The sequence below is a fragment of the Coenobita brevimanus genome, chromosome 96 (assembly GCF_032717465.1).
Source record: "Coenobita brevimanus isolate Jiangsu-jjx chromosome 96, ASM3271746v2, whole genome shotgun sequence".
Taxonomy (NCBI): Eukaryota; Metazoa; Arthropoda; class Malacostraca; order Decapoda; family Coenobitidae; genus Coenobita; species Coenobita brevimanus.
In genome coordinates, this window is record NC_137049.1 from 4,438,726 (window position 1) to 4,463,512 (window position 24,787).

General features: G+C 43.2%; 1 protein-coding gene across 1 annotated transcript in view; it reads left to right on the forward strand.

The window, feature by feature from the left end:
• Positions 1 to 24,575, forward strand: part of LOC145413371 (paired box protein Pax-9-like) — a 143,233-nt gene extending 118,658 nt beyond the window's left edge. The window contains exons 2-4 of the mRNA XM_080283049.1: positions 19,427 to 19,607; positions 21,879 to 22,076; positions 23,094 to 24,575. Of these exons, the coding sequence (XP_080139175.1) occupies positions 19,427 to 19,607; positions 21,879 to 22,076; positions 23,094 to 23,640 (926 nt within the window). The 3' untranslated portion in view covers positions 23,641 to 24,575. The remainder of the gene's footprint in view (positions 1 to 19,426; positions 19,608 to 21,878; positions 22,077 to 23,093) is intronic.
• Positions 24,576 to 24,787: the final 212 nt, after the last annotated feature.

The window sequence follows — 24,787 nt, forward strand, 5'->3', positions numbered from 1 at the left end:
CCTGCCTTACTAACTACCTCACTGAGAGACTGGGTGCACTACTGGTTTAACTGATTGGCAGCCTAGAGGAAGTACTGGGCAGGAGCTGACTGTATCTGTTCAGAGCTACAGCCTTGGTGTTTGATTGATTTACTGATTGACCTACTAGATATCGACAGAGAAATGGACTTACTGAGGGAATGCTGCTGAATGAACTATTATGAACGGTTAATTATATGAGTGGTTCACTGGCTCAATGTTTGACTGATAAATTGTACAGCATAAAAAGTGTTCCATGTCTTTGTAGCCAGGGGATCTCTCTCAGGTAAATAATATCACCTGGTGGTAGCCAAAATAAAATACCTAAATGACACCCAGCCGTATTACGAGAGGCATACCATACTAAGTGGATGATTGGCTCACTAATTAACGCTTCACTGTTTCAAGAGGCACCAGTCACAATGCGAAATAACTGCCTCTTTGATTGTCTAGTGTACGAACGAGGACAAGAGTTCCCCTAATATTTTACCCCTTTATCTTCTTACTTTCCTCGACTGGCTAGTATTCCTAAGCTGAGAGAGGCTTGGTACGTTTCTCTATTCATAGATGATTCTCTTTGACGATGCGTTAGGGAGGAAAGTGACGGTCATGTCCCAGGTGTGAAGCAGACACAGTGGAATAATAGGTGAACTTTTTTCCCTCACTGTACAAGCAAAATGACTGATTGATGAGCTGACTGGTTGAATGACTAACTGGGTTACTGAATCGTTGCTAATATAACTGGGTCGACTGTCTAACTGGATACGTAACAAGCTAACAGACTACTTTGGCACCTACAGTAGTTGTAAAGCAGGGGGTCTGACCGAATAATTATATGAAAAGCTGGGTGACTTTGCCTGGCTGATCAAAAGCCGGCATTAATTATGAGCTGCAACATAATATACTGAGAGGAACTGGTTGATGTGACGAGCAGGGGATATGACCAGCAAGGCAAGTGGCTGGAGTGATTGGCAGGTTAGGTAACTACTGTAACTATCACAGGATGTCACTCAGTAGGGGTGACTAGCAGAGTCGAACGAGTGGAAGAGTGGAGTGATTGTCAGGGTGGAGTGACTGTCAGGGTGTGGTGACTGGCAGGGTGGAGTGACTGGCGGGGTGGAGTGACTGGCAGAGTGGGGAAGGCTGGCAGGGTAGGGAGCAGGGTGGGTGGTAAACTGTGTCCTCAAAGGTTAAGTGTTTCCGCTCAGCCATATATCAGCCTAGATCTCCCTCCTCTCCCCCTCCCCCCTACCCCTCCTCACCCCTTCCCCCCTCCCCTCCTTATCACCTTCCCCCTTTCCCCTACCCTCCATCATCCCTGTTTTCCATCTTCCTTTCATCCCTACCTCCCCCTTACTCATTACGTTCCTCATTCCTCTATTCTTCCTATCCCTCTTCCTGACCCCACTCCCTTGCCCCTCTCCCAAACCGTCATCCCCCTTCCTATACCCTTCATCACTCCCTCCCTCTCTCCACTTATCTCCCCTTTCTCTCCCTACTGCTCATCCCCACCCTCGCCCCTTCTCCCGTCATCTCCCAAACCCTCTCATTCCCTTTCTTCACTCCCTCTCTTTGCCTCTTCTTTAAATGCTTCTCGCTTTCCCTCTTTTACTTCAGTTTCTTCCTTTTTTCTTCTTAATTTCTTCTCATTGGCTGGTTGTATTCTTTCGTCCAGTCTCCCTTAAATCTTTCTTAACCAACACACTCTTTTTGCTCTTCCCTCTCTCAACGCTTTCATTAATATTTCCTTCTTTCTCAGTCTTTTTCTTCATTTTCCTCCTTTTGTTTTCATCCGTATCTTCCCATGTATTTCCTTTAGCTGGTTAACTTTTCTTCCTTGCTCCTTTTATTCTGACCTAACTCACTTCCGTCTCTTCTCCTCCTCCCTCCATCTTTCTCCCCGTTCTTACTTCAATTTCCCTCTCATCTTCCTTCGTGTGGCTGGTTGTATTTTTCTCTTCTCTCCAATACTTCATCTCCTCTAAATTATGCCTTTCTGTATTTCTAATCCATGTCATGACCATTTTCTTTATCTCCTCATGCTACTCCCCTCTTTCTTCAGCCTTACTCTCTTTTCCTTTCCCTCCTCCCCTACCTCCTTTCCCCTCGCCTACCATTCCCCTCATTCATTAGTCACCTTCTACCCTCTCTCCCTATTGGCAGACACTTCCCCTTCTTCCTTCTTCACCACTTACCCTTCCTCTCAGTTTTTCTTTCCTATTTTTATTTTCTCCATCAGCGAATATCTAATGTCCCAAGTTCTTTCTCACACTTTCCATTTGGTTTGGGAGTGTGTGATAAAATTTCTGATACTTTATTTATCAAAACACATGTTCCTCTTTACTCATAATCACCATCCTCTTTACTACCATAATTCTAAGCCCTATTTCTCACTAATCAAGGAAGTGAGAAAGACCAAGAAATAGAAACAGAAAAACACAGAGGTGAACATGACATCTGAGCACACAGCAAAATGGGCGAAGCATCCATTCCCCCGTCAATAAAACCTTCAAAATTCTCCCCTGCATCTTGTAATTCAAAAGGTACTGCGAAAACCTGTGCTTCTTTATGCTTGCTGAAGACAGATCATTCCACCACCTATGTAAAAGCTACCCCCACCCCTTTTTTTTTTTTTTTTAACTTTCAGACCTCGCCGACTAGTGTTTACGGAATTTAGTGCCAGCCTTCAAAAATTCCATTCTCTATTAGTAAGGAACACACAGTATCATCGACATAATTCAGATTTGATGTATTCTGTTCTCCCGTCATCCATTACCAGCTGCAAACCCGTCTTGGAAGTTACTTTGAACAGCGGAACTTACTTTGAACAGCGGAACTTACTTTGAACAGCGGAACTTACTTTGAACAGCGGAACTTACTTTGAACAGTGGAACTTACTTTGAACAGCGGAACTTACTTTGAACAGACTCATAATCACAAGTATACATCATTTCAACAACTACGGGGATATCACACATGTCTCCCTCTCAAACTCATACTAAAACACTTATTCATATATTCCTACATAACTACCACTACCACTGTAATAAATCTTTACAGGATACATTACTCTTTCCATCTGCACCACATATTAGTAACACTTTCCCTAATCCCTCTATATTCACTCTGTCATGCATAGTACTTAATCCAGGCTCATAAGTAGTATAAGTATCTTTCACTCTTACTCCCATGCTTTCACCTTACTATAAATACGTGATTTTAACATCCCCTACTATTCCTGAAAAGTCTCTCCAACCCAAGTAATGTCATGAGGAGAGCAAGAAAAAAAGAAAAATTGAGCTGAATGGGCTAAGGAGAGATGAGAGGAAGGGAGAGATATTAGGGAAGGGTGTAATGAAGGAAAGAGGAGCAGTGTAGGTAAGGTGAGAGGGAAAAGGAGTAGGAAGGTATGTGAGGTGAATGGTGGGGCGGGCCTGAGATGTGCCTGGGGATGACGCTGCTTAGATAAATATGCTGAAGGGAGGCGAGGGACATGGCCTGCCTTCCAGTATTCCCCTCACTCCTTTCCAACACCAGAATTATTAAGCAGGGTGTTTAAAGGTGGTTAGTAGAGACCTTTCCTGCTGTGGACTGATTCAGGATGATGATGATGATGATGATGATGATGACGATGATGACGACGACGACGACGACGACAACGATGATGATGATGATGAGTGGTTATTCCAGATCTATAAAAAGCTCCGGAACAATAAATCAGAGCCAGCGTACATGGACCTAGAGTGCTTCTTACAAAACATTCATACATTTTTACTGACGCTGTATGTAAAGCAAGAACAGCCTAATAAAGCCAACGAAATCCACTTCTTTATAACCAACTCGGGAAAATGGTGGTCTGTTCATCATGTTACCACCTTTCACGAATTTCATTTATGGAAGCGAAATTTCATGTCCCAGGGTACAAGGCGACATGGAGGCGATTTGTCTGTGGTCACCCTTTACGGAATTAAGGATGTAGATAGGAAGTTCAAGTGCTTTAAGACATGGTTATTGAAATTTATATATGGTTAATTTGGATGCCACGATGACGGTATCTCGGACTGAAGGGGTTAAGTCTCCACGGGCACTTTTCTTAGGATTAATATTTTTTTTTTTCTGTTTCATTTTTTTAACTATGGAACTAAAGGGGTTAAGTAGCCAAATCTCTCTCTCTCTCTCTCTCTCTCTCTCTCTCTCTCTCTCTCACACACACACACACACACACACACACACACACACACACACACACACACACACACACACACACACACACAGCACCCAACTTGACTTCAGCGTTCAATTAACCTTTTCAGTTCGGCGACACCTTTTTTTTTTGAGGGGGGAAGGCAAGAAATGTACAGAATGGGTTCAAAGCACTCGCCATTAGACCTTACAATACTATGAAATTTGCTGTTTTTATACTCTTGTTACTGTGACCGAGTTTGTTACCTTTCAAAGCAAAGAGTTGAGGGACATTGGAACCACCATGGAGAGACAGACAGACAGACAGACAGACAGATGGCTGAGAGAAAAATGAATGATGGTAGAGGAGATTGATAACTAGAGAGAGGAATGACTGAAAGAAATATTAATATGCTGGGTGAGAGAAGAATGAATGAAGGAGGAGAAAAGAGTGAATGAATGAGGAGGAAAGAGTGAATGAGAGAGGAGGAAAGAGTGAATGAAAGAGGAGGAAGGAGTGAATGAAAGAGGAGGAAGGAGTGAATGAAAGAGGAGGAAGGAGTGAATGAAAGAGGAGGAAGGAGTGAATGAAAGAGGAGAAAGGAGTGAATGAAAGTGAAGGAGTGACTGAATGAGGAGAAAAGAGTGAATGAAAGAGGAGGAAGGGAAAGATGGTAACGGGAGAGAGGGTGGGGTGAGGGGAGACTCACTGTTCCCGCAGTTTAACGCCCATTTCATAATTGTTTCATCCTTCACCACCCTCGCTTTCATTTGGCTGGCGGCCGCGAGACTGAGGGGTGGGAAGGGAGGGGAAGTGAGAGGAGGCAGAGAGAATACTGCGGCTCGGACGGTTTGGTATTGGTCTCAGGTTTGGAGGACGTTCTGTGGTGGGTTCTAGTCCCCTGCCTGACATTTTGTGGAGTGGACAGTCACAAACTAATGCCAGTCACAAGAGTCGGATAAAACCTATAACTAATCACTATCCCCTATACGGTTTTTACTTTAACATGGCCCAGATTCTCGTCCTTTTGCATCTTACCTCACGTAGCTCAGAGGCAGAAAAACACATCACTACGGCTCTACATCTCATAGCACCTCCTCGTGACTAGCATTGGAGTGATAATATATTGTTTTAACTCAGCCTTCAAGATGGATAGAGGGCAATTTTAGGCCAAGTTAGAGTAAACGGGGTATACCACTATCTTCTTCACCTATTCTTCTCTCCTCCTGACCTGCTTCTGTCTTTACCCTTTAGAAGATGGAGATAGAAATATTAACCCTCTCACCATATGGATACAGGCGGTGCACTGGTTAGCACAACATTCTCGAAACTAGTTGTACCTTAAGTCGATTCTGGAGCCCGTCAGACTGTTGGACAAAGTATGTTTCCCCTTTGCTCCGGTGTGCATGTGTGTGTGTGTGTGTGTGTGTGTGTGTGTGTGTGTGTGTGTGTGTGTGTGTGTGTGTGTGTGAGTGAGAGAGAGAGAGAGAGAGAGAGGTCCTAGAAGTAAAGGCGACCAGGGCTAGTCGTGATATGTGGCAAGATTGTAACTCAGCGAAAACTAGTGATTCCCGTGTGGTCGATAGGCATGAAGTGATCCCAGCTTGTTTTTATTGTGCAGTCTTTTATTTCTTTTCTTTCCACCTCCAGGCGATTGTGTTTTACATGAGAAAACACGTACTGAAGGAGTAAAATGAAGGCTACACCCAAGTCTTTAGTGCAGAAAATCCCTCCACACCTGAATAAAATCGTCTGAAGGTAGAAAAAATATACTAGACATTACAGGACAGGGAGAGGAAAATTACAAGACTGACATATGGTAAAAAAGAATGAGGAAAGAATATTAGGCAAAAGAGAAGGGGGGAAAAAAGAGAGAGAAGTGCGGGAAGGAGAGACAGAAGAAGGTCGGAGGAAAGACGAGAGGGGAGGAGAGGGAGAGAGTGGCTGAAGGAGAGAAACAAGGAGACAGGAGGGAAGGAGAGGAAAGAATATGATGGAGACGAGAGGTTGGTGAAGGAGCGAGGGAAAGAGGCGACAAGAGGGGAAGGAAGGGAGAGATAGTGGATGAAGCATAGATAAAAGATTGGAGAAAAGATAACGAGAAAGAGAGAGAGAGAGAGAGAGTAAATGAGGGAGGCAAAGGGGAGACGAGAAACCACAAACTGACAGTAAGGGGAGACCAACCACTGCTATCATCACAGGAGGAGGGAGAGGGGAGGGAAGAGGAGGGTAGGGAGGGGGAGAAGAAGGAAGGAGGGAGGGAGGAGGAGAAGGGACGAAGGAGGGGGAGAAGGCAAGAAGGACGAGGAGGAGGAGAGGAAATGAATGGAGGAAGAATGGATTCAGGAGAGGGAGGAGAAGGATAAAGGAATAGGAGGACGAAGAGAAGAGAAGAAAGAGGAGACAGACAGGGTAGGAAGGAAGGAGAGGAGAGAGAGAGAGAGAGAGAGAGAGAGAGAGAGACCGCCCAGCAGTGAGTGTATTGGGTGTGACATGTCTTAAACCACCATCATAACCCGTAGCATACCACACACACACACACACACACACACACACACATCTTCCTCTGTCAACACACACAGATACACTCTCTCTCTCTCTCTCTCTCTCTCTCTCACACACACACACACACACACACACATAAACACACACACACACGGACCGATCGGAAAGGCTTAAGTATCTTAGGCATCATCTTCACCCCGGAAGTACAAGAGGTCAAAGTTGCCTCTTGCTGGTTCATTTTTAAGTCACTGATTATTTTCTTTTTCCCTGGACTCTCTCTCTCTCTCTCTCTCTGCTATATTTTCATGTACTGCTTACACATCTCTCTCTCTCTCTCTCTCTCTCTCTCTCTCTCTCTCTCTCTCTCTCTCTCTCTCTCTCTCTCTCATTTTCCTGGACTGCGCACCCTCATTGATGTTCCTAGATTATTCCTTCTCTTTCCCTCTTCTTTCCATTCTTTTTTTTTCCTTCTCTTTCTTCCTTTCTTTCTCTTCCTTCTCTTTCTTCCTTTTTTATTCTTTCTTTTTTCAACTATTTTATGTGGAAAGAAAGGACTGGAAACTGAAAACCTGCAGTAATTCATCCGATCCAAAGCAAAATGTAACAAAGAAGAGCTAAAACCAAAATCCGTTTATATCAAGATGCCTGGACAACAGAGAAGGGCCCGTACTGTCATCAGATAAGGAAGCTCCCTAACGCCTCTTCCTAGGCAATTTATTTTGTTTGTTATACGTGACTATCCTCTTCAGTGTTAAATAAATCATTCTAATATCGCCATTCACTGCATTAGTAAAATTCAAAATCATACTAACCAGTTGGATCCAAAAAATAAATCGCTAAGGAAGAGTTGCTTGGGAGGATGTAAAATGAAGATGTATAGGAGGATAAGTCATTCAGGTTTATTCATTAATTCCTTCATTTACGTGATTTTCTTTCACTATTTCTGTCTCCAAGAAATCTAACTTGACTGGGGAGAGTCTTTTCGAGATGGAGACGTTGCTTTCATAAACCATATCACTTCTATACTCAATTCACTCTAACTTGGCCTAAAATTCCCATATCTCCACCTTAATTTTTGGGTCATTGGAAGAGAGTACCAGTATAATGTAGTACTAGTGATGAAGAAGTGCTATGGATAGGATGTAGAACTGCAGTATTGTCTTTTTCTGTCACTGAGCGACGTGAAATAAGGTGCAAGAGGACGAGAATCTGGGCCAGCTTCAGGTGAAAGGAGTGTATTCGTAGTGTGTGCTCAAAAGCTGAATAAAATCGACTGGCAAAAGAGAATAATACAAAAATGACGTATTCAGACTGGAGAGAGTGAGTGAGAGAGAGAGGGGGGGAGGGAGGGGGGGAGGAAGGAAGGTAGATAATAAAGTTAAGCAAAGGGGAGGGGAAGGGGAAACAAAAGAAGAGAGATAAGGTAAATGAAGGAACAAGGAATATCAGGAGTAAGCAAGAGAGAGAGAGAATGAAGTTACCCTTTTCAGTTATATATAGGAAAGACTTATTTTTTACAATCACAAGCACTCTCAAAATCTCCATTCCTGCTGTGTGCTAATCTCCCACATCACTGAACTCCTCCTTAAAATATAGGAAGAAACAAGTCACACGCACGTCGCTTACTTGGCACTTTCTTATCGTCACCTCCGTCGCCAGTTTCCCCATTTAATTCGCATGCCTCGTTTCTCACGCATCTATTTCCCTCTCTCATGGCAACTCTCTAATGGACCAGCTATGGCTCTTAGCATGGAGAAACTACCTCTTACTTAGTTATTTTCTGTGCCTCGTTTCTCACTCATTTGTTCACTCAATCACGCCACGTCTCTAATGGAACTGCACTGACTCTTAACCCGGAGAAACTGCCCATAAACTGCACGATACTGGCGTAGAGGATGATTAACAGGCAATAAATTTCTGCAATAACTCTACGCTTCTCACCCACCAAGCCTCGTATTGTTAGCGTCACTTCAGGGTATAGGAATTAGTTGATATCAAGAGTACCACCTATTATTTAGTTGGGAGAAGAGTACATAAATGCTGAAATTCAGTTTATTGAGCTAAGAGAACAGTTACGGCTCGACTTGGACCCTCTTCCTTCTTTCTCTCCTTCCCTCCTTCATTCCTTCCTCACATCCAATCCACTCTGCTTCTCCCCCTCCCTCCCCTTCCACTATCTCTCCTCCTCGGCGCTAGAGAAAGGCGCCTTCATATGGTGACACCAATGTAACCATGTGGCTCCACCTCCTGGTTATATAGATGACCCTCAACTACCCTCCCTATGCACCGAAAAGAGGATGGTGGACTGCAGGAGGAGGCAACTTCAGCCTGCGGTCCACCGCATTTACGCTTCATATGAACATGGGGCTACAACAGCTACTACTACTACTACTACTACTACCACTACTACTACTCTTACTACTACTACTCTTACTACTACTACTACTACTACTCTTACTACTACTACTACTACTCCTTATCCCCCTGTGATGAATTTATACGTATATATTCCGCCTCTATTCTTACCTGGGGAGGATGCAGGTATCTCCCCATTAAAAAGCCTTTCCATACGTGGGTATATTTCTGCCACAGGAATGGCTTCTCACTGAAGAAGAATCCATGTTTCTGTGCTTCTCTGCTCTTACTTCTAAAAACAAGAGTCCTGTAATGGAAAAAAAATAAGCAAAAAGTTATAAAAATCTCCCAAAGCCATCATATTCAGTCTTGGCGTCGTTCTTATCACCATATCTTACAAACTAAATCCTCAGAGAAAGAGTGTTGCTGCGATAATCACGGCTTACTCGGCTGTTGGCTTGTGATACGTCTTGGACATCTCAAAAACAATCAATTCACTATGCTTCTTCACATCATCATCTACGTCTTCTTCATATTTGACTGTTGTACGTGACGCACATGGTCTGGAAAACCCAAGGACCTAACAAGCAAGAGCAACGACAAGTAGTCCCCCAGTGTGTGGCTCGGGAGAAGGAAAGTCCAACAGGGCTCTCGAGTGAATCCGTTGGTAGCTACTATAGTAAAATGGATCTAAGGGTAATTACTGACGCAACCTCTAGCGACATGAAGGAGCTGGGTCAGTCAGATAACCGCAGCTAAATCTATAAACGGCGAAGGGGGGGGGGGCCGAAAATGCCCAACATGACTCGACCTGCAAGCGTACCGGACGCTGGCAAGAAGTCGTCATTAAAACCAGCCTTATATAACTGCCACCAAACATCACATTAACAAGAAACAACAATAACCACCAGAGGAAGCAAAGCCCCACGACCACCGAGGAAAGAGAACGTGTCAGGTTACACAGTGACGAAGGCGTCTACATGACAGCGGACAGAGGGAGATCCAACCCGCTGAAGGCACTAACAAACGAGTATCTCAACACTAATATCAGGCTATGCTTCAGGTGCACGACTGGATGGATGCTGAACCCCTAGTCAGGAGTACAAGGCTAAAACCCTTCTGGCTAAGAGTTCAACCGACGTAACAAAAACACTGTCAAAGAGAACCACCAGCGTCATGTGTTACTATTGTACCATGGGTATTTCCCTCTTCCCTCGTACTGACAGTAGTGGGCCGATGAAGATAACTTGTTCAGTAATCAGAACCGTTCTGCACCGTTCATGTGGTTGAGAGGGGCTCATTAGAAAAGGTGCATGCATCGTAAGTGAAAGGACTCACACGGATATAGTACAGTACATATAATATTCATAGAATTACCTCTTTCGCCGTTATGATTAGACCCACTTTATAAAATATCTACTTCAGCGTATCCTGACAAAATTACTTTCACTTCCACCGGAGCTATTATTTTCCCTGACACTTCTTTTCAGTATATATACTTTTCCTACTTTATATTCTGTACTGAGCATTTATTGCTGTGCATTGTATTAGAAAATCTAACAGAGTATATTATCAATTTTGTGTCCACCTTGAAAATTATTAAAAGATTATTCATTTTTATTTTTAATACTCGTAACATTGATTCTAAAATATGGTATTTGGATACTGTAAGCTATCAGTACCAGGCTAAGTTTTGTAGCCAACACTGCATTTTTGCTATTTAGTACGGGGTGGCTCTTGCTGAAGTGTTGTGATCCGTGATGCTCTGTGACCTGGCACAGGGAATACTCGTAGGGTAAGAGTTGGTGTTGTAATATCTGAAAACTATGCTCTTTTTACTCTAACTTGGCCCAAAATTACCCTCTCCCCACCGTGAATGTTGAGTTGTAACAATAGATTAGCGCTGAAATATGATGCCAGTCATGAAGAAGTGCAATGGAAAGGATGCAGAGCCATGGTATAGTTATTTTTCTTTATTCTGCTGCTGACCAACATGAAATAAGAACGAAAATCTGGGCCAAGTTAGAGTAAAAATAGTATAGTGTTCTCTGTCCTCTGCTACACTTTACATTTATGCACATAACCCCCACATGATTAATTAATCTGTCCACTGTTTTTTACCCTAGAATTACTCTGCTAATGACTGACTTCTAACTTTAAGCCTCAGTTCAATCTAGTTCCTCAGTAAAGTTATGAGAAATGCAGTATAGTATTTTGTGTATTATTTTCTGGTGAATCTTCGTTGACACCCACCTGTACACACACCGGCCGACCTAACCAACAAACCTACAACACAGATGATAATTTTTCTCAAGCAGACATGACACGCATCAACCATCTCCACCACCATTCACCTCACCCTTCACCCACTATCCATTCAGAATCTTTCCTTCCTCTCCTCCCTCCCTCTCTCCCTCACCTCGCCCCTCCTTCTCCTCCCTCCCTACCTCCTCCCCCCCTTCCCTCCCTGCTCTTCCCCCTGCCCAACCCCACCCTGGCCGCACATCTGGTAATATTTAAATTCTTGTGAGACTCCACCACGACCGTCGAGCGCTGAAGGCCTTTGAAATGGGAGAGCTGAGGCCTGGTGGAGGGGTGGGGAGGGAGAGGATGAGGAGGAGGAGAGGGGGAGATACAGGGAAGAGAGCGAGGGGGAGAGAGAGGGAGAGGGTATGAAGAGAGAAGAGAGAAATGTATGATAAGAGAAGGAAAGAGGCATTTCAAAGGAAAGAGAGGAAAGAGGAGGAACTAGAGGAGGATACGTAGGGAGGAGGAGGAGAGAGGAGGAAAGAAAAGTTGAAAGGGGGGGGGGAGGAATAAAGGGAAAAAAGGAAAGGGAAGGAAACAGAGGAAGATGCAGAGGAAGAGGCGTGAGATTTGGAAGAACTGAAGGTAGGAAGAAAGAGAAGGAAACGAAGAGTAAAAGAGAGAGAGAGAGAGAGGAGATAGGGGGATATGGAGAGAGAAAGGGGTGGAGGAAGAGGAGAAGAGAGGAAAAAAGCATTAAGGGAAAAATGAGAAAAAAGAAACAGGAAAAAAGAATGAGAAATGAAAAATACAGAAGAGAAAGAAGAGACGATAAGGAAAAGAAAGAGCGTGTATGAAGGGAGAATAAGAGTGACATGAGAGAAGGGGAAAGAGAAAAGAGAAGGGGAAAGAGGGGAAGGGAGAAGAGGAGGAGAGTGAAGGAGACTGAAGGAGAAAGAGGTGGAGAGAAAGGGAGAAAGAGGAGGAGAGAGCAGGAGAAAAAGGAAGAGAGAAGGAGAAAGAGGAAGAGATAGAGATAGAGAGAGAGGAGGAGAGGGAAGGGGAATATTCAGAATAGGAAGATGAGACGAGAGGCTAAACTGTTTTGAAAGAGGGAGAGATAACGAGAGAGAGAGAGAGAGAGAGAGAGAGAGAGAGAGAGAGAGAGAGAGAGAGAGTAATAATAATAATACTATTAATAATAATAATAATAATAATAATAAATCATAATCATAACAATAAAAATAATGTTTATTTACACAAACAGTGGTTATTCATATAACAATATAAATTATGTATACAATACTCGTAGAAAGTGGAGAGAGAGAGAGAGAGAGAGAGAGAGAGAGAGAGGGGGGGGAGGAGAGACAGACAGACAGACAGACAGACAGAAGGGGGGAGGGAACTGAGAATAGAGGAAGTATATTCAAAACAAGTGGAAAGGATTAGAAAACAGAGTACCACTAATCCCGCTTCATCCCCAGAGCGACAAGAATGAGGGAATGAAGGAAAGGAAGGAATGAGTGTAGCAGAAGGTAATAATGACTCGTACTGAGATGGAGGATAAAGAAACTGAAGCATCTAGGAAACCTGAAGTCGAATATCGCAGAAAAAAAAAAAAACAGAAAAGAAAAGAATAGTACAAAGAAAAGCGAAATTAAATGAATACCTCAAAGGAAGTGAGAAGAACGGAAAGGACTGCAAACCAACAAATCTCAGAAATGAAAACGAAAAAAACACATCTGACAGAAAAAAGTAAGAAGAGCGAAAAGCATCAGAATTGCTGTATAGAGGATTACTCTACTCTTTTTGCTCTAAGTTGCCCTAAAACTATCCTCTCTCCATCTTCAGCACCGAGTACTTACAATAAACACTAAAATCTGCTGCTAGTCAAGAAGAAGTCCTATGGAAAGGATGTAGTGCCATGGTATAATCTTCTGTCAATGAGCTACGTGAAATAAACTGCAAAAGGACAAAAATCTGCGCAAAGATAATGTAAAAAGAGTATACCTGTCTGAATTATTGACCATTGTAATTATTCTTAGTTACAAAGTCCAGTCACTGCTATACTTTCTCCAAAAATAACAGATTTAGAAGTGATGAACAAGACAATTTGTCCTCTTCATTAAGCTCTGAGGACTGACATGTAAATAGCTGTTGACAATAGTGAACTCCGTCCACCAGATGACCTTTTTTCTTCATTCACAACACCACTATACCCTTTTCACTTTGACTTGGCCTAAAATTGCCCTTTCTTCGTTTTCAGTGCCGAACTGTAACAATAGATGAACACTAGAATATTATGTTAGTCACGAAGAAGCGCTATGGAACGCCTACAGAACCTTATCACTGTGTTTTTCTAGCACTGAGCGACGTAAAATAAGCAGTACTGGGACGAGAATCTGGACCAAGTTAAGATGAAAGAACTGTGCCTTGGTGGAGCATCTTTCGAACTGAAGGGGTTAGACATGGCCTTAATTAACACCTTCACTGCTAGAAATCCCTCCTAAGTTGCCCAAAAAAAAACCGTCTGTTATAACCATGAATGAAATACACGCCACCGTATACCGAAGGAGTGACGGGGGTCTATACTCTTTTGACTCTAACTTGGCCCAGATTTTCGTCCATTCACAGCTTATTTCACGTAAATCAACGGCAGGAAAAGGCAATGCTGCAGCTGTACATCCTTCCCATAGCACTTCTTCGTGACTAGCACCATATTCTAGTGTCAATGTATTGCTACAACTCAGTGTACAAGATGGAGAGATGGCACCTGTAGACCAGCTTGGGGTAAGGTGGATACGGTTGGTGCACATTGAAGTCCCTGTCTTCCTCTCTTCTTGATAGCAGGGTGGAGCAGTGTATCACCTTTCTCACACCTTTATTTTACGGCTTCTGGGTTCATCAGTAAATCTCTCGTCACTGGGCTACGTATTCATGATTACATTACACCGGCATAAAACAAGACACGTTCACCCCATCAATCTAATCACGCAGTTGTCATTTCAGTCTTGCCTTCTTCACACACTCTACCTTTTTTTTTACCTAAACTTGGTCCAGATTTTCGTCCTTTTGCAATTATTTCACGCAGCTCAGGGGCAAAAAAGACAGTACTACGACTCGACACTCTTTCCACAGCACTGCTTCGTGACGAGCATCATAAACTAGTGTTAATCTATTGTTATAACTCAGCATTAAACCTGAAGTGATGGCAATTTTAGGCGGGGTTAGAGTAAATGCATTATAGTGTTTAGCTTACCTGAGATTCTGAGTTGGAGTAGTTAGATAGGGCAATAATTAACCTTCCCAAAAATTTCATATCGTTTCTAAGTTTAATAAAAATCTTCCAGAGACACCAAATCTAATTTAAATACTCACTCCGCTGGATATTATACGGACAGAAAATCATACGCTGTTATGTGTAATTCAGAGTACGTCCTAGGAAAGTGGTAAAATTAACGGGGCCTCATATTGCCATATCTTGAATGTCGAGCTGTAACATGGGATTAACGCTAGAATATGGTGCTAATCACGAAGAAGTGCTGTGGAAAGGTTGTACCATCAAGCCGTAATTTTAACCGTTCTACCACTGACCTAAGGGGAATAAGCTGTTAAATGACGAACACCTCCGCCACGTTAAAATGGACGAATTATAGGTGATGCATTTTCTACGTGTTCTGGATCTACATGGCTTTGAGATGCTTACTAATGAACTTCTTCACTTGACTATCTTCTTCACCCAAGGACAGAACTTTCGAAATGAATGAAAGGACTATAATATAGCCTTCATTAACCATAAGCTTGTGGAGTTACATGGACAGACAGACAACTGAGAAAGTAAAGGAGCGATGTGGCTTTGATGTGGATGTGATTCATTGAGTTAGAGAGCAATCCTGAGATGATTTAGCCATGTGGAGAGGACAGAGAATGAGACTGACTAGAAGAGTGTATGTGAGTGAGGTTGGGTGGAAGAGGGGGAGGGGGAGACCAAGGATGAGGTGGAATGGAGTTATATAAGAGAGGGGAGAGAGAGAGGAGTGAGAGTTGGAGGGAGGGCAACCAAATGGCAGAGGACAGGACAACATGGAGGCGATTTGCTTGTGGCCACTCCCCAAGGGATTAAGGCGTCTGGCTACTGCTAGATAGATAGACAGACAGACAGATATAGGTAGATAGATGGATAAGTAGATAGATAGAATAATCCCTTTTTTACAAGATTATCCCCTCATCTACACAGAATTGTTTGTTTGATAATAAAAGTAAAGGAAAAAAAATAATTATATTGTACTGAAAAATAATGAGATTTGGAAGGAGGATTTCGTGCTTTGATTTTAGATGGATTTTGCGCCAGACGATTTTATTCAGCCCGAGACTTCGCGTAATCGCTGAGGAAATGGTGCTAAGATTGGTGCTAAAATGTGTCGTATATCAACAAGAATACGAAGAGGAAAATGAGGGGTGGCTGGGGAGAGAGAGAGAGAGAGAGAGAGAAAGAGAGAGAGAAAGGGGGGAAGTGAGCCACGTGCCGTCAACACAACACAGACTCTTGGTGTCACTGTTATCTTACTGCTCTTTATCTCAACACCACCCCACTTTCTTCCCTCGCTCACTCAATCACTCACTCACTCACTCACTCACTCACTCATTCTCTCACTCACTCACTCCTTTCTTCCCTCACTCACGCACAGGCTCCCTGCTTCCCTCACTCACGCACAGGCTCCCTGCTTCCCTCACTCACTCACTCACTCCTTTTCTTTCTGACTCATTTCTTCACACACTCGCTCACACTTTTCTTCACACACTCGTTCAATCCATCTCTCACTCAGCCTTTCCCTCCCTCCCACTTCTTTGGCGCCACATCCCTTTGTAGTTTCTTCATTCTTTCTCGTCCACATTTTCCACCCGAGTACTAACAACATCCTGTCGCATAATAAGCCACCAATTATCCTCGCTTCGCTCAAAGATTTAGGCATACAGTATATATGTTAATTTAACTACTGCTCGATTCATTCCTAACCCGTTCAATACTGTTATTTTATTTTCTACGTATTCTGTCTGTCTCTCATACTTTCCTTTTATTCTTTTTATTTCTGAAGAACTTTCTGAACTAAAGATTTTGGAATATATCGCCACCAACCTATTGTATTTTCGCTATTACCACTTGTTATTGTTCAGTTTTGGAACAACCCCTTCGACGAAAGTGTTGATGTAAAGATACACACAAAAAAAAACGTTCAATTTATTCAACTCCTTCCCTGTCCCCTTCATCTATCTTCCTCATCCTAATTCCTTTATTCTCTCCCTGAGCTGCTTCATATCCCCTCTCCCTTTCCTTAACATCGGTCCTTCCATCTTTCCCACTCCTTCTTTACTGTCTTATGTTCCTTCCTCTCTGCATTACGTCTCCTGTTTCTCTTGCCCTTCCTTTCTTCCTCCCTCTATCCTCTACGCTTTTATGGTCCTTCCCTCCTTCCCCTGATTTTTTTCCTCCTCCTTCCCTTCATCCATTCCTTTTTTTTTTTTTCTCTTCTCTCTTCCTTCCATATTCTTTCAGTCCCCCCATTTGCCAATGCTTACCTTCTCCCATTTTCTCTTTCCATACTACTCTATATTATATTATCACCTCCTTACATCTCTCTCTCTCTCTCCCTTCTTTTCTTTCCCCCTTCATTCTTTCCCTCTTTCTTCCCTCCCATTGTCCATATATCATCCCCCTTCCCATCTTCATGGTTACCTGCTCTCTCTCTCTCTCTCTCTCTCTCTCTCTCTCTCTCTCTCTCTCTCTCTCTCTCTCTCTCTCTCTCTCTCTCTCTCTCTAAATATATATATATATATATATATATATATATATATATATATATATATTTAAATATACACACGTCTATGTCTGTCTAATTATCTCCATTTATCTCTTTATCTATATGTTTTTCTGTCTACCTGTCAGTTTATCTGCATCCTTTTCTGTTTATTTGTTTATCTCTATCTCTTTCTCCATCTGTATCTGTATCTCACCCTGTCTGCCATTCTCTCTCTCTCTCTCTCACCTTGCCTGCCCCCCTTTGCTCCTGCTTACCTTCCCTCTCTATCGCCCTGCCTGGCCTCTCTCTTTCTCACCCTTCCTGCCCTCTGCCTCGCCCTGTCTACCCTCTGCCTCACCCTACCTGCCCTCTTTGCCCTTTTCTCCCCAAAGACAAAACATTTTCGGAAGTAATGAACTAAGTGGGAGGGAGGGGGAGGGGGAGGGGGATGAGGAGGGAGGGAGGGAGGGAGGGAGTGTTAGAAGAGAGGGGAAAATGGGGAAAAGCAACAGAGGGAAAGGGGAAGAGGGAGGGAGAGAGAGAAAGATTAAGAGGGAAATAAGTAAGAAAATGGAAGATAGAAATTTGGATCTGGGAAACTGATGGTCATTTAAGGAGAAAGAGAAAAGGCTAAAAGACTAAGGAAAATATATGAAAAGGCTTATATGTAGCCAGAAAGTAAGAGGTAGGTTGGAGGAAGAGGAAGAGGAGTGGAAGACAAATATGGAAGGCTAGGAAAGGAGTTAAGGGAGAGGAGAGGAGAGATTGGTAGGGGAAAAGGGGAAAGAGAATGACAGTGAGAGAAGAGAAGGGAGAAAGGAATGAGAAAGAAGAAAGAGAATGGTGGAGATGAGAAGAAAGGTTTGAAGGAGAGGGAAAGAAAAGTGTATGAAAAATAAATGAGGCTGGAAAGTTAGAGAGAGAGGGGGGGGGAAAGAGAGGACGAGGTAAAATGATGTAGAAGAGAAAAGTGAGAGAGTGAGAAAAATAAAGAGGGAGCAAGGGGAGGACTGGTCACGTGCCGCTCAAATAACTCAATATATCTCTCAGACACCGCCACATTTACCACAACTACCACACTTACCACAATTACACTACCTCCACGCCGACTCCCGTAGCTGCCACAAACACTACACAGCCTTCACGCTAATTATCTAAGCCTCTACACTACCACAACTACACTCCTTTTGCTTCAGTTGCTACACTTACACATGCACCCTTCCTTTAGTAACAGTTATCCTATTGACTTCAGTACATTTGGTCACCGTGGTATCAGTAATATTACCCATCATCTATTTCCTCGTCCTGTTCATAAAATGTCACACTTCCTTGTTCAATTTCCACTTAGTAGTTACTCATCTTCACTTGGCCTTCTCAGTCTCAATTCCTTGTTTATTGCACAGGCACTTCTTTTTCAATCCATAGCCACATCTGACATATGGATCACAGTCAGATTTTCAATGTTTTGTTGCACTCAGTAGGAAGCTAAAGTATCCTGTAAAATTGTTTCCAGCCTTAATTTTTACACGAAGGTCAACAATTTTATTATATAGTATTCTTTTTGTTCTTGAATACACACACACACACACACACACACACACACACACACACACACACACACACACACACACACACACACACACACACACACACACACACACACACACACACACACACACACACACACACACACACACAATCTATAACTTCAGAGAACTTGTTGGTACTCAAATGGTTTATTCCCAAAAACAGAATATTGTCCTTTGTTTTACTTTCTCTCCCATTATTATCTGCTGACACTGCATTTTGAACCTCTGCAGTAATTTGTATCATTCCTTTTCATAGCCTTTACTTGCATCAGGATTATATAGTTTACGTCATTCTAGCTTACTGAGGAACATTACTTTCGTGTTCTTAATCTGAAAGGACTAGCTGTATTCAACAATTTTCTGTGTGTTATTTATACGGCTGTGAACAGGTGACGTGGTTAGCCTGTATGACACTAACAAAGTACATACAGCAGCAAGGCAGGGAAGTCAAGCACACTGAGCTCTTATCATTGGCTTCACACACCAAAAACTGGGATCCAACCTAAACTCTGTCTCACTACTAAAAAAGTAATCGTTCTTAAGTTTCAGTCTCTGTGTAAAACAGGGGTACAGAGGTCGCAGAATTAACTTCTCCTCTTACCTTTAACCAACAGCGATTACATGATGGCCCTTGTCCAGCCGATAGGAATAAATATTTTAACTGTGTGTGACATATGATGGCGTGTTCGTTTTCTGTACCGTACCACTAACACTCGCTCCCCTATCTCCAGACCCACAGATCCAGCAGTACGGAGAGGTCAACCAGCTTGGGGGGGTTTTCGTCAACGGCCGGCCTCTCCCCAACCACGTCCGAATGCGCATCATCGAACTGGCCCAGCTGGGTATCCGACCCTGCGATATCTCCCGCCAGTTGCGGGTCTCCCACGGCTGCGTCTCCAAAATTCTCGCCAGGTAATGAGGTGGACACTTTAGAGACTGAGAGGAAACACCGTATTCTCACCGACATAGGAGACTTCGTGGCAGTGTTCCTAATTATTTTCTTTGTATATTTGCTGGACCCTGCAAGCTGTAAGTGATGGCCGACAAACGCATTAATTTCTGAGTCAGTCGTTTAAACCAGATGAGAACTAGGCCAGACTGGGACAAGGGCTGCTCCAGCAACCATCGCTGTGTCCAACTAGATGCTAGACGATGGTTCCCAGGGATCTGATTCATAAAGATTCTTAAGTTGAGAATTTTTATAAATGCTGTAAGATTCTTTGTTTATTGAAGCAGATTTATAAAATGGTCTCTATATGCTCATTCTAGGCTTCTTTTTTTTTTTTTTTTTTTTTTAGACCATTTCCCCCCAAGAGTCCAAGAAGGATAGTTTGGCTGTACAGTTCACTTAATCGTCTTGTATGTTATACTGTTCGCGTTAGCCTGATTCTCTTGTGCCCCGCTCCCTTCTGATGCCCCGCCCACTTCCTGCTTTACTCTGCTGATTGGCTGAGATAATTATTCTTCTTGCTGATAGAATAATGAGCCTTACCACGAAACAGTATCGTATTGTTTACTTTTACTTTGAATTCATTTCTGTTTGACAAAGAAAGCACTAATATTTGCTAACTGAATCAAAAACAGTTTGCAAAGAACGACCCCGCCTCCTCCCGCGACCACAGCTAAATTTTAGAGCCAAGGAAGTTCGGAGCTTGGCAATAACACATCGCAGCTGTGCCGCTGTTGCTATTAAACATATTAAGTCATCTGTCATGTCTGGTAATTTACCACAGTATCATAACCATATTGTAATTTTCCTTATTTATTTCCTTCATTAATTTAATTAAAATTAGAGGGATCGAATACAGAAGTAGGATAACGAAATGTCACTGGCTTCGCCTACTCAGTACAGTATAATTATTTATACCAACAATGCCGTATAAGAATTTCGATTCTATATACGTGAAGTCATTAAAATCTTATAGAGGGGAAAATGGTTGTGCTGTGTGTGTGTGTGTGTGTGTGTGTGTGTGTGTGTGTGTGTGTGTGTGTGTGTGTGTGTGTGTGCATCAGTCCTCCTCCTCCTCTCAAATTCATCTCCCGTTCCTCTGTTACTTTTCATAGTGGGAACTTTCGTTACTTCACAAACCTTTCAGGCCGATGACGTTCCTTGGTTCTTTTTCCAACATCCACTACTACAAAACATATTTCCTAGTTAAATGGAAACGATATCATTGCAGTTAAGGGGTTAGGTACAAGTTTTGTTGCTTTGATTAGCTATAGCGTCTGACATGTTTACCTGCTGCTGGCTCGGCAAGATTGGCTCAGAACTCCTACTCGGGCCGACGGGTAAGTGGGCGGGGCCAAGGGGGCGGGGCACAGGAGAATCAGGCTAACGCTAACAGTATAGTTATGGCTTCTAATTATCGGTATAATTTGTACCAGAACACAGGGTATGAAGAAATAATATGCACAAGAAATAGCTATGGGAGAAATACTACAGTATATAAATGTCCTTTGTCAAAGAGACTGGAGCCTAATAGTTGACAGTTATGCACTACCGTCTGAAATAACAGCATATTTAATAATCTCAACAAAAACACAGCAGTAGTTATACCCTATCTCTCTAATCTGCCTCTCAGTTATAACGAGACTGTTAAGTAGTTCTATCCAGTCTCTAATATGTTGCTTCTCGGGTGTAACGACCTTGAATATGTAACTCTACTCTTTTTACTCTAACTTGGCCAAAAATTCACATCTCTCCATCTTGAGTGTTGAGTTGTAAGAACAGACTGACACTAGATTATGGTGCTAGTCACAAAGAAGAGCTATGAAAATGTAGCGTGGCAGCATTGTCACTTTCTACCAGAGAGCCACGTGAAATCAGCTGCAAAAGGACGAAACTATGGGCCAAGTTAGTGTAAAACAGATAATATTTAGCGGAATTCAAATATCTTAATGCTTTTTCTGTTTATACCTCACTATTTGCAAACACTTTCCTTCTATGAAACTCCCGTCGCAAATGACCCCTGGAGGTATTAATGACCTCTTAAGGGGTATTAGTGACCCCAAGGAGGGAGTGGGTAATTTGCGATAGAAGTGTCATAGAAGAGACGTGTCAGTAAATAGTGAGATATAAACAGAGAACCCTTCAAAATCCTTGCTTTCTAGTTGTGGCCAATGCTAAATATTTACCGTAAACAAGTGTATATATTCGGTATCATTATTCCCCTTGCTCCCCAGATACAACGAGACTGGGTCCATATTGCCTGGCGCCATAGGAGGATCTAAGCCCCGAGTGACGACGCCGAAGGTGGTGAGCTACATAAAAGACCTGAAGCAGAAGGACCCAGGCATCTTCGCTTGGGAGATCCGGGAGAGACTGCTGAAGGACGGGGTGTGTGACAAGTACAACGTGCCTAGTGTATCCTCCATATCCAGGTGAGGAGAAATAGATAAACAGACAGATACCCATAGACAGACAGATAGAGAGAGAGTGGGGGGAGGGCAGGGATGAAGGAGAAGCAACTCTGTAAATAAAGAGAAACAAAGCGAATCAGAATTGCACTAAGAACAAAATGAACATGTATACAGGAGCAGGAGAAAGATGGGACAATGAAGAGATAGTTTTGAAGGAAGTTATTGCTACAAATGCATGACTGAAGCATTTTGTTTGTGTACAGTACAGAAAAGAAAATAGTTCATCATTCATATATTTTGAGTCTTTAACTAATACTGTATGTGAAAGACGAGTTTACAGTTTAGATGTGTGTGGTGGTGGCGGTGGTGGTGGTGTTACTGTGAATGTGATTAATATAGCCAAGAGAAGTGGATAGGTGTGATGTGGCTGAAACAAGTACGATACGGCTGAGACAAGTGTGGTGAGATATGACTCTGTATTGTTGAGAAAGATGTTTTGTGGTGTGGTTTGTTGTGATGTGGTATAGATGAGTCAGGTGTGGTGTGGTGTGATGTGGCGTAGTGTGTCTGAGGAAGGTATGGTGTGGTGTGATATGGTGTGGTGTGGTTTGGTCTGGTGTGGTGAGATACGGTATATTGTGGTACGATATGGTGTATTATGGAATGGTATTGCCTGGTGTGTGGTGTAGTGTAGTGTATTGTGATGTGGTGTGGTGTGGTCGAGACAGATTTGGCGTGATGTGATATATATACTGTGAATGAAACTGGATGTGGTGAGGTGTGGTGTGACTGAGACAAGTGTGATCAAAACAGTGCCCTTGTATCTGGAGGGCTTAGGACGCTTTCTAACACCTCTTTACGAATTTATTTCTGATTTTGGTGCCGATACGTTAATATTCTATGTCTTATATGCAAACTAAGTCAATACTGAAAAGATGAGAATAACATGAAAGAGAATATTTAGGCGTGACGCACATAGCAGGTGGCTAAGGAATGTGTGTGAGTGGCCCTTCAGGGAATCTTTTGCTACTGTTGCAGGATCCTGAGGAACAAGATCGGGTCGCTGCATCACCTGGGCGCCTCCAGCCACTACGACAAGCACCCTACTTCACTCTACAACACGCTCTACCCCGCAGCCGCAGCCTACACCGCAGCCGCGGCAGCCTACTCTTCCATGGCGCCACAGCAGGTCCCGCAGCCACCACCAGCCACATCCCAGCCTGGAGTGGGGACTGGGAAGGGAGCGGCGACCCCTTCCCCACCTGGGTGCCGTCCCCCGTGGCCTGGAGCCCAAACCATGTCGGATCTGCTGGGTCACGTGAATATGGGCCTACCCCGCCACCAGGACACCCACAACTACAATTACTACAACTACCTGCAACTCCAGCTGCCCACATGCGCCCCCCAGGCCAACACCCTCCCCCACCACACTCCACTGCCCCCCAACCACCACCACCACCTGTCCTCCCCACTAGCCAACGGGTTCTCTTCCCCGCTGCCTAACCCCCTGCAAAACTCCTTCAGTGCCCCCCTCTCTTCCATGATGACGTCACCAGGCCTCACACCGCAACCTGCCTCACTCTAGTTTCCGTCTTCCTCGACCTCACCCTCACCTCCTTCACTCACTCATTCTTTCACTGGTTGACTCATATTTCTCACTCATATTCCTTTCCCTCAGTTTTTGTATTGATCCATCTTGGATTTCACACACACACACACACACACACACACACACACACACACACACACACACACACACACACCTTATGTAATCTATGGTTGCACACTCCCCCTTCCCTCACATGTCACATCCCACTCTTCCATCGCTCTACGTCTGCTTAGGTGCCTTATCAGTGTCTTAACATTATTACCTAAGTGCCTTGATGGTGCCTGGAACTATTTTCTCCGTGCCTTGACATTGCCTTATCATAGATTACTGCAGTATCTTGAGGGCGTTGTGCTGCGTCATTACAGGGCCTCACTGGGGGGGTGTTTCTTGACAAATCATTTCATAACATGTAGGTAAGACAGCATTTCATAACTAATGGCGAATTTCCGCGAGTCAGTTTAAACCAGTTCAGAACGATCTGTTTGGCAGTCCTAGGAGTCCTGTGGTTCCGTGCAGCGTTGAACACAAGTCAAGGCCAATGTAAGCCAATCCCGCCCTGGCGGCAGGGTTAGTTTAAACCAATCTGAACCGGTTGGACTGCCACACCAAAACTACCAGGATAGTTCCCAAACTGTTTGGACTGGTTTATAAAGCTTGCGAAAAAGAGCTGTAAATATATATTCCGTGCTAGGTTATGAATAGGCAATGGGAACACTTTTCTCACCAATATATATAATTATTATTTATATGGAAATAATATACGTCACCAATCGCTTGTAGCGTCAACAGAGTGAAACATGAGACTATTTCTGAGAAGTACATATACCACGAAAATCAGTATAATGTTGTTTACTAGTTGGGCTTTCATGTGTAGGATATCTGTTATAAATTTCAAGGAAGGGAAATGTTTAACTGTGTTTATTCAGAACGAATCTAAGGCTGATATCTTACAAGAACTGATAATCTATTAAAAATCCTTACTATAATTATTCTTTTGGCATTCAGTTAAAATTCAGTCACTCTCAATCTATTGTTACGATGGACAAATGGACTTTATGGCGTTTTTGTCATATCAAGCTAAATTCCCCTCTTCCTTTCTTCCCTCCCACCTTCCCTGACAGAC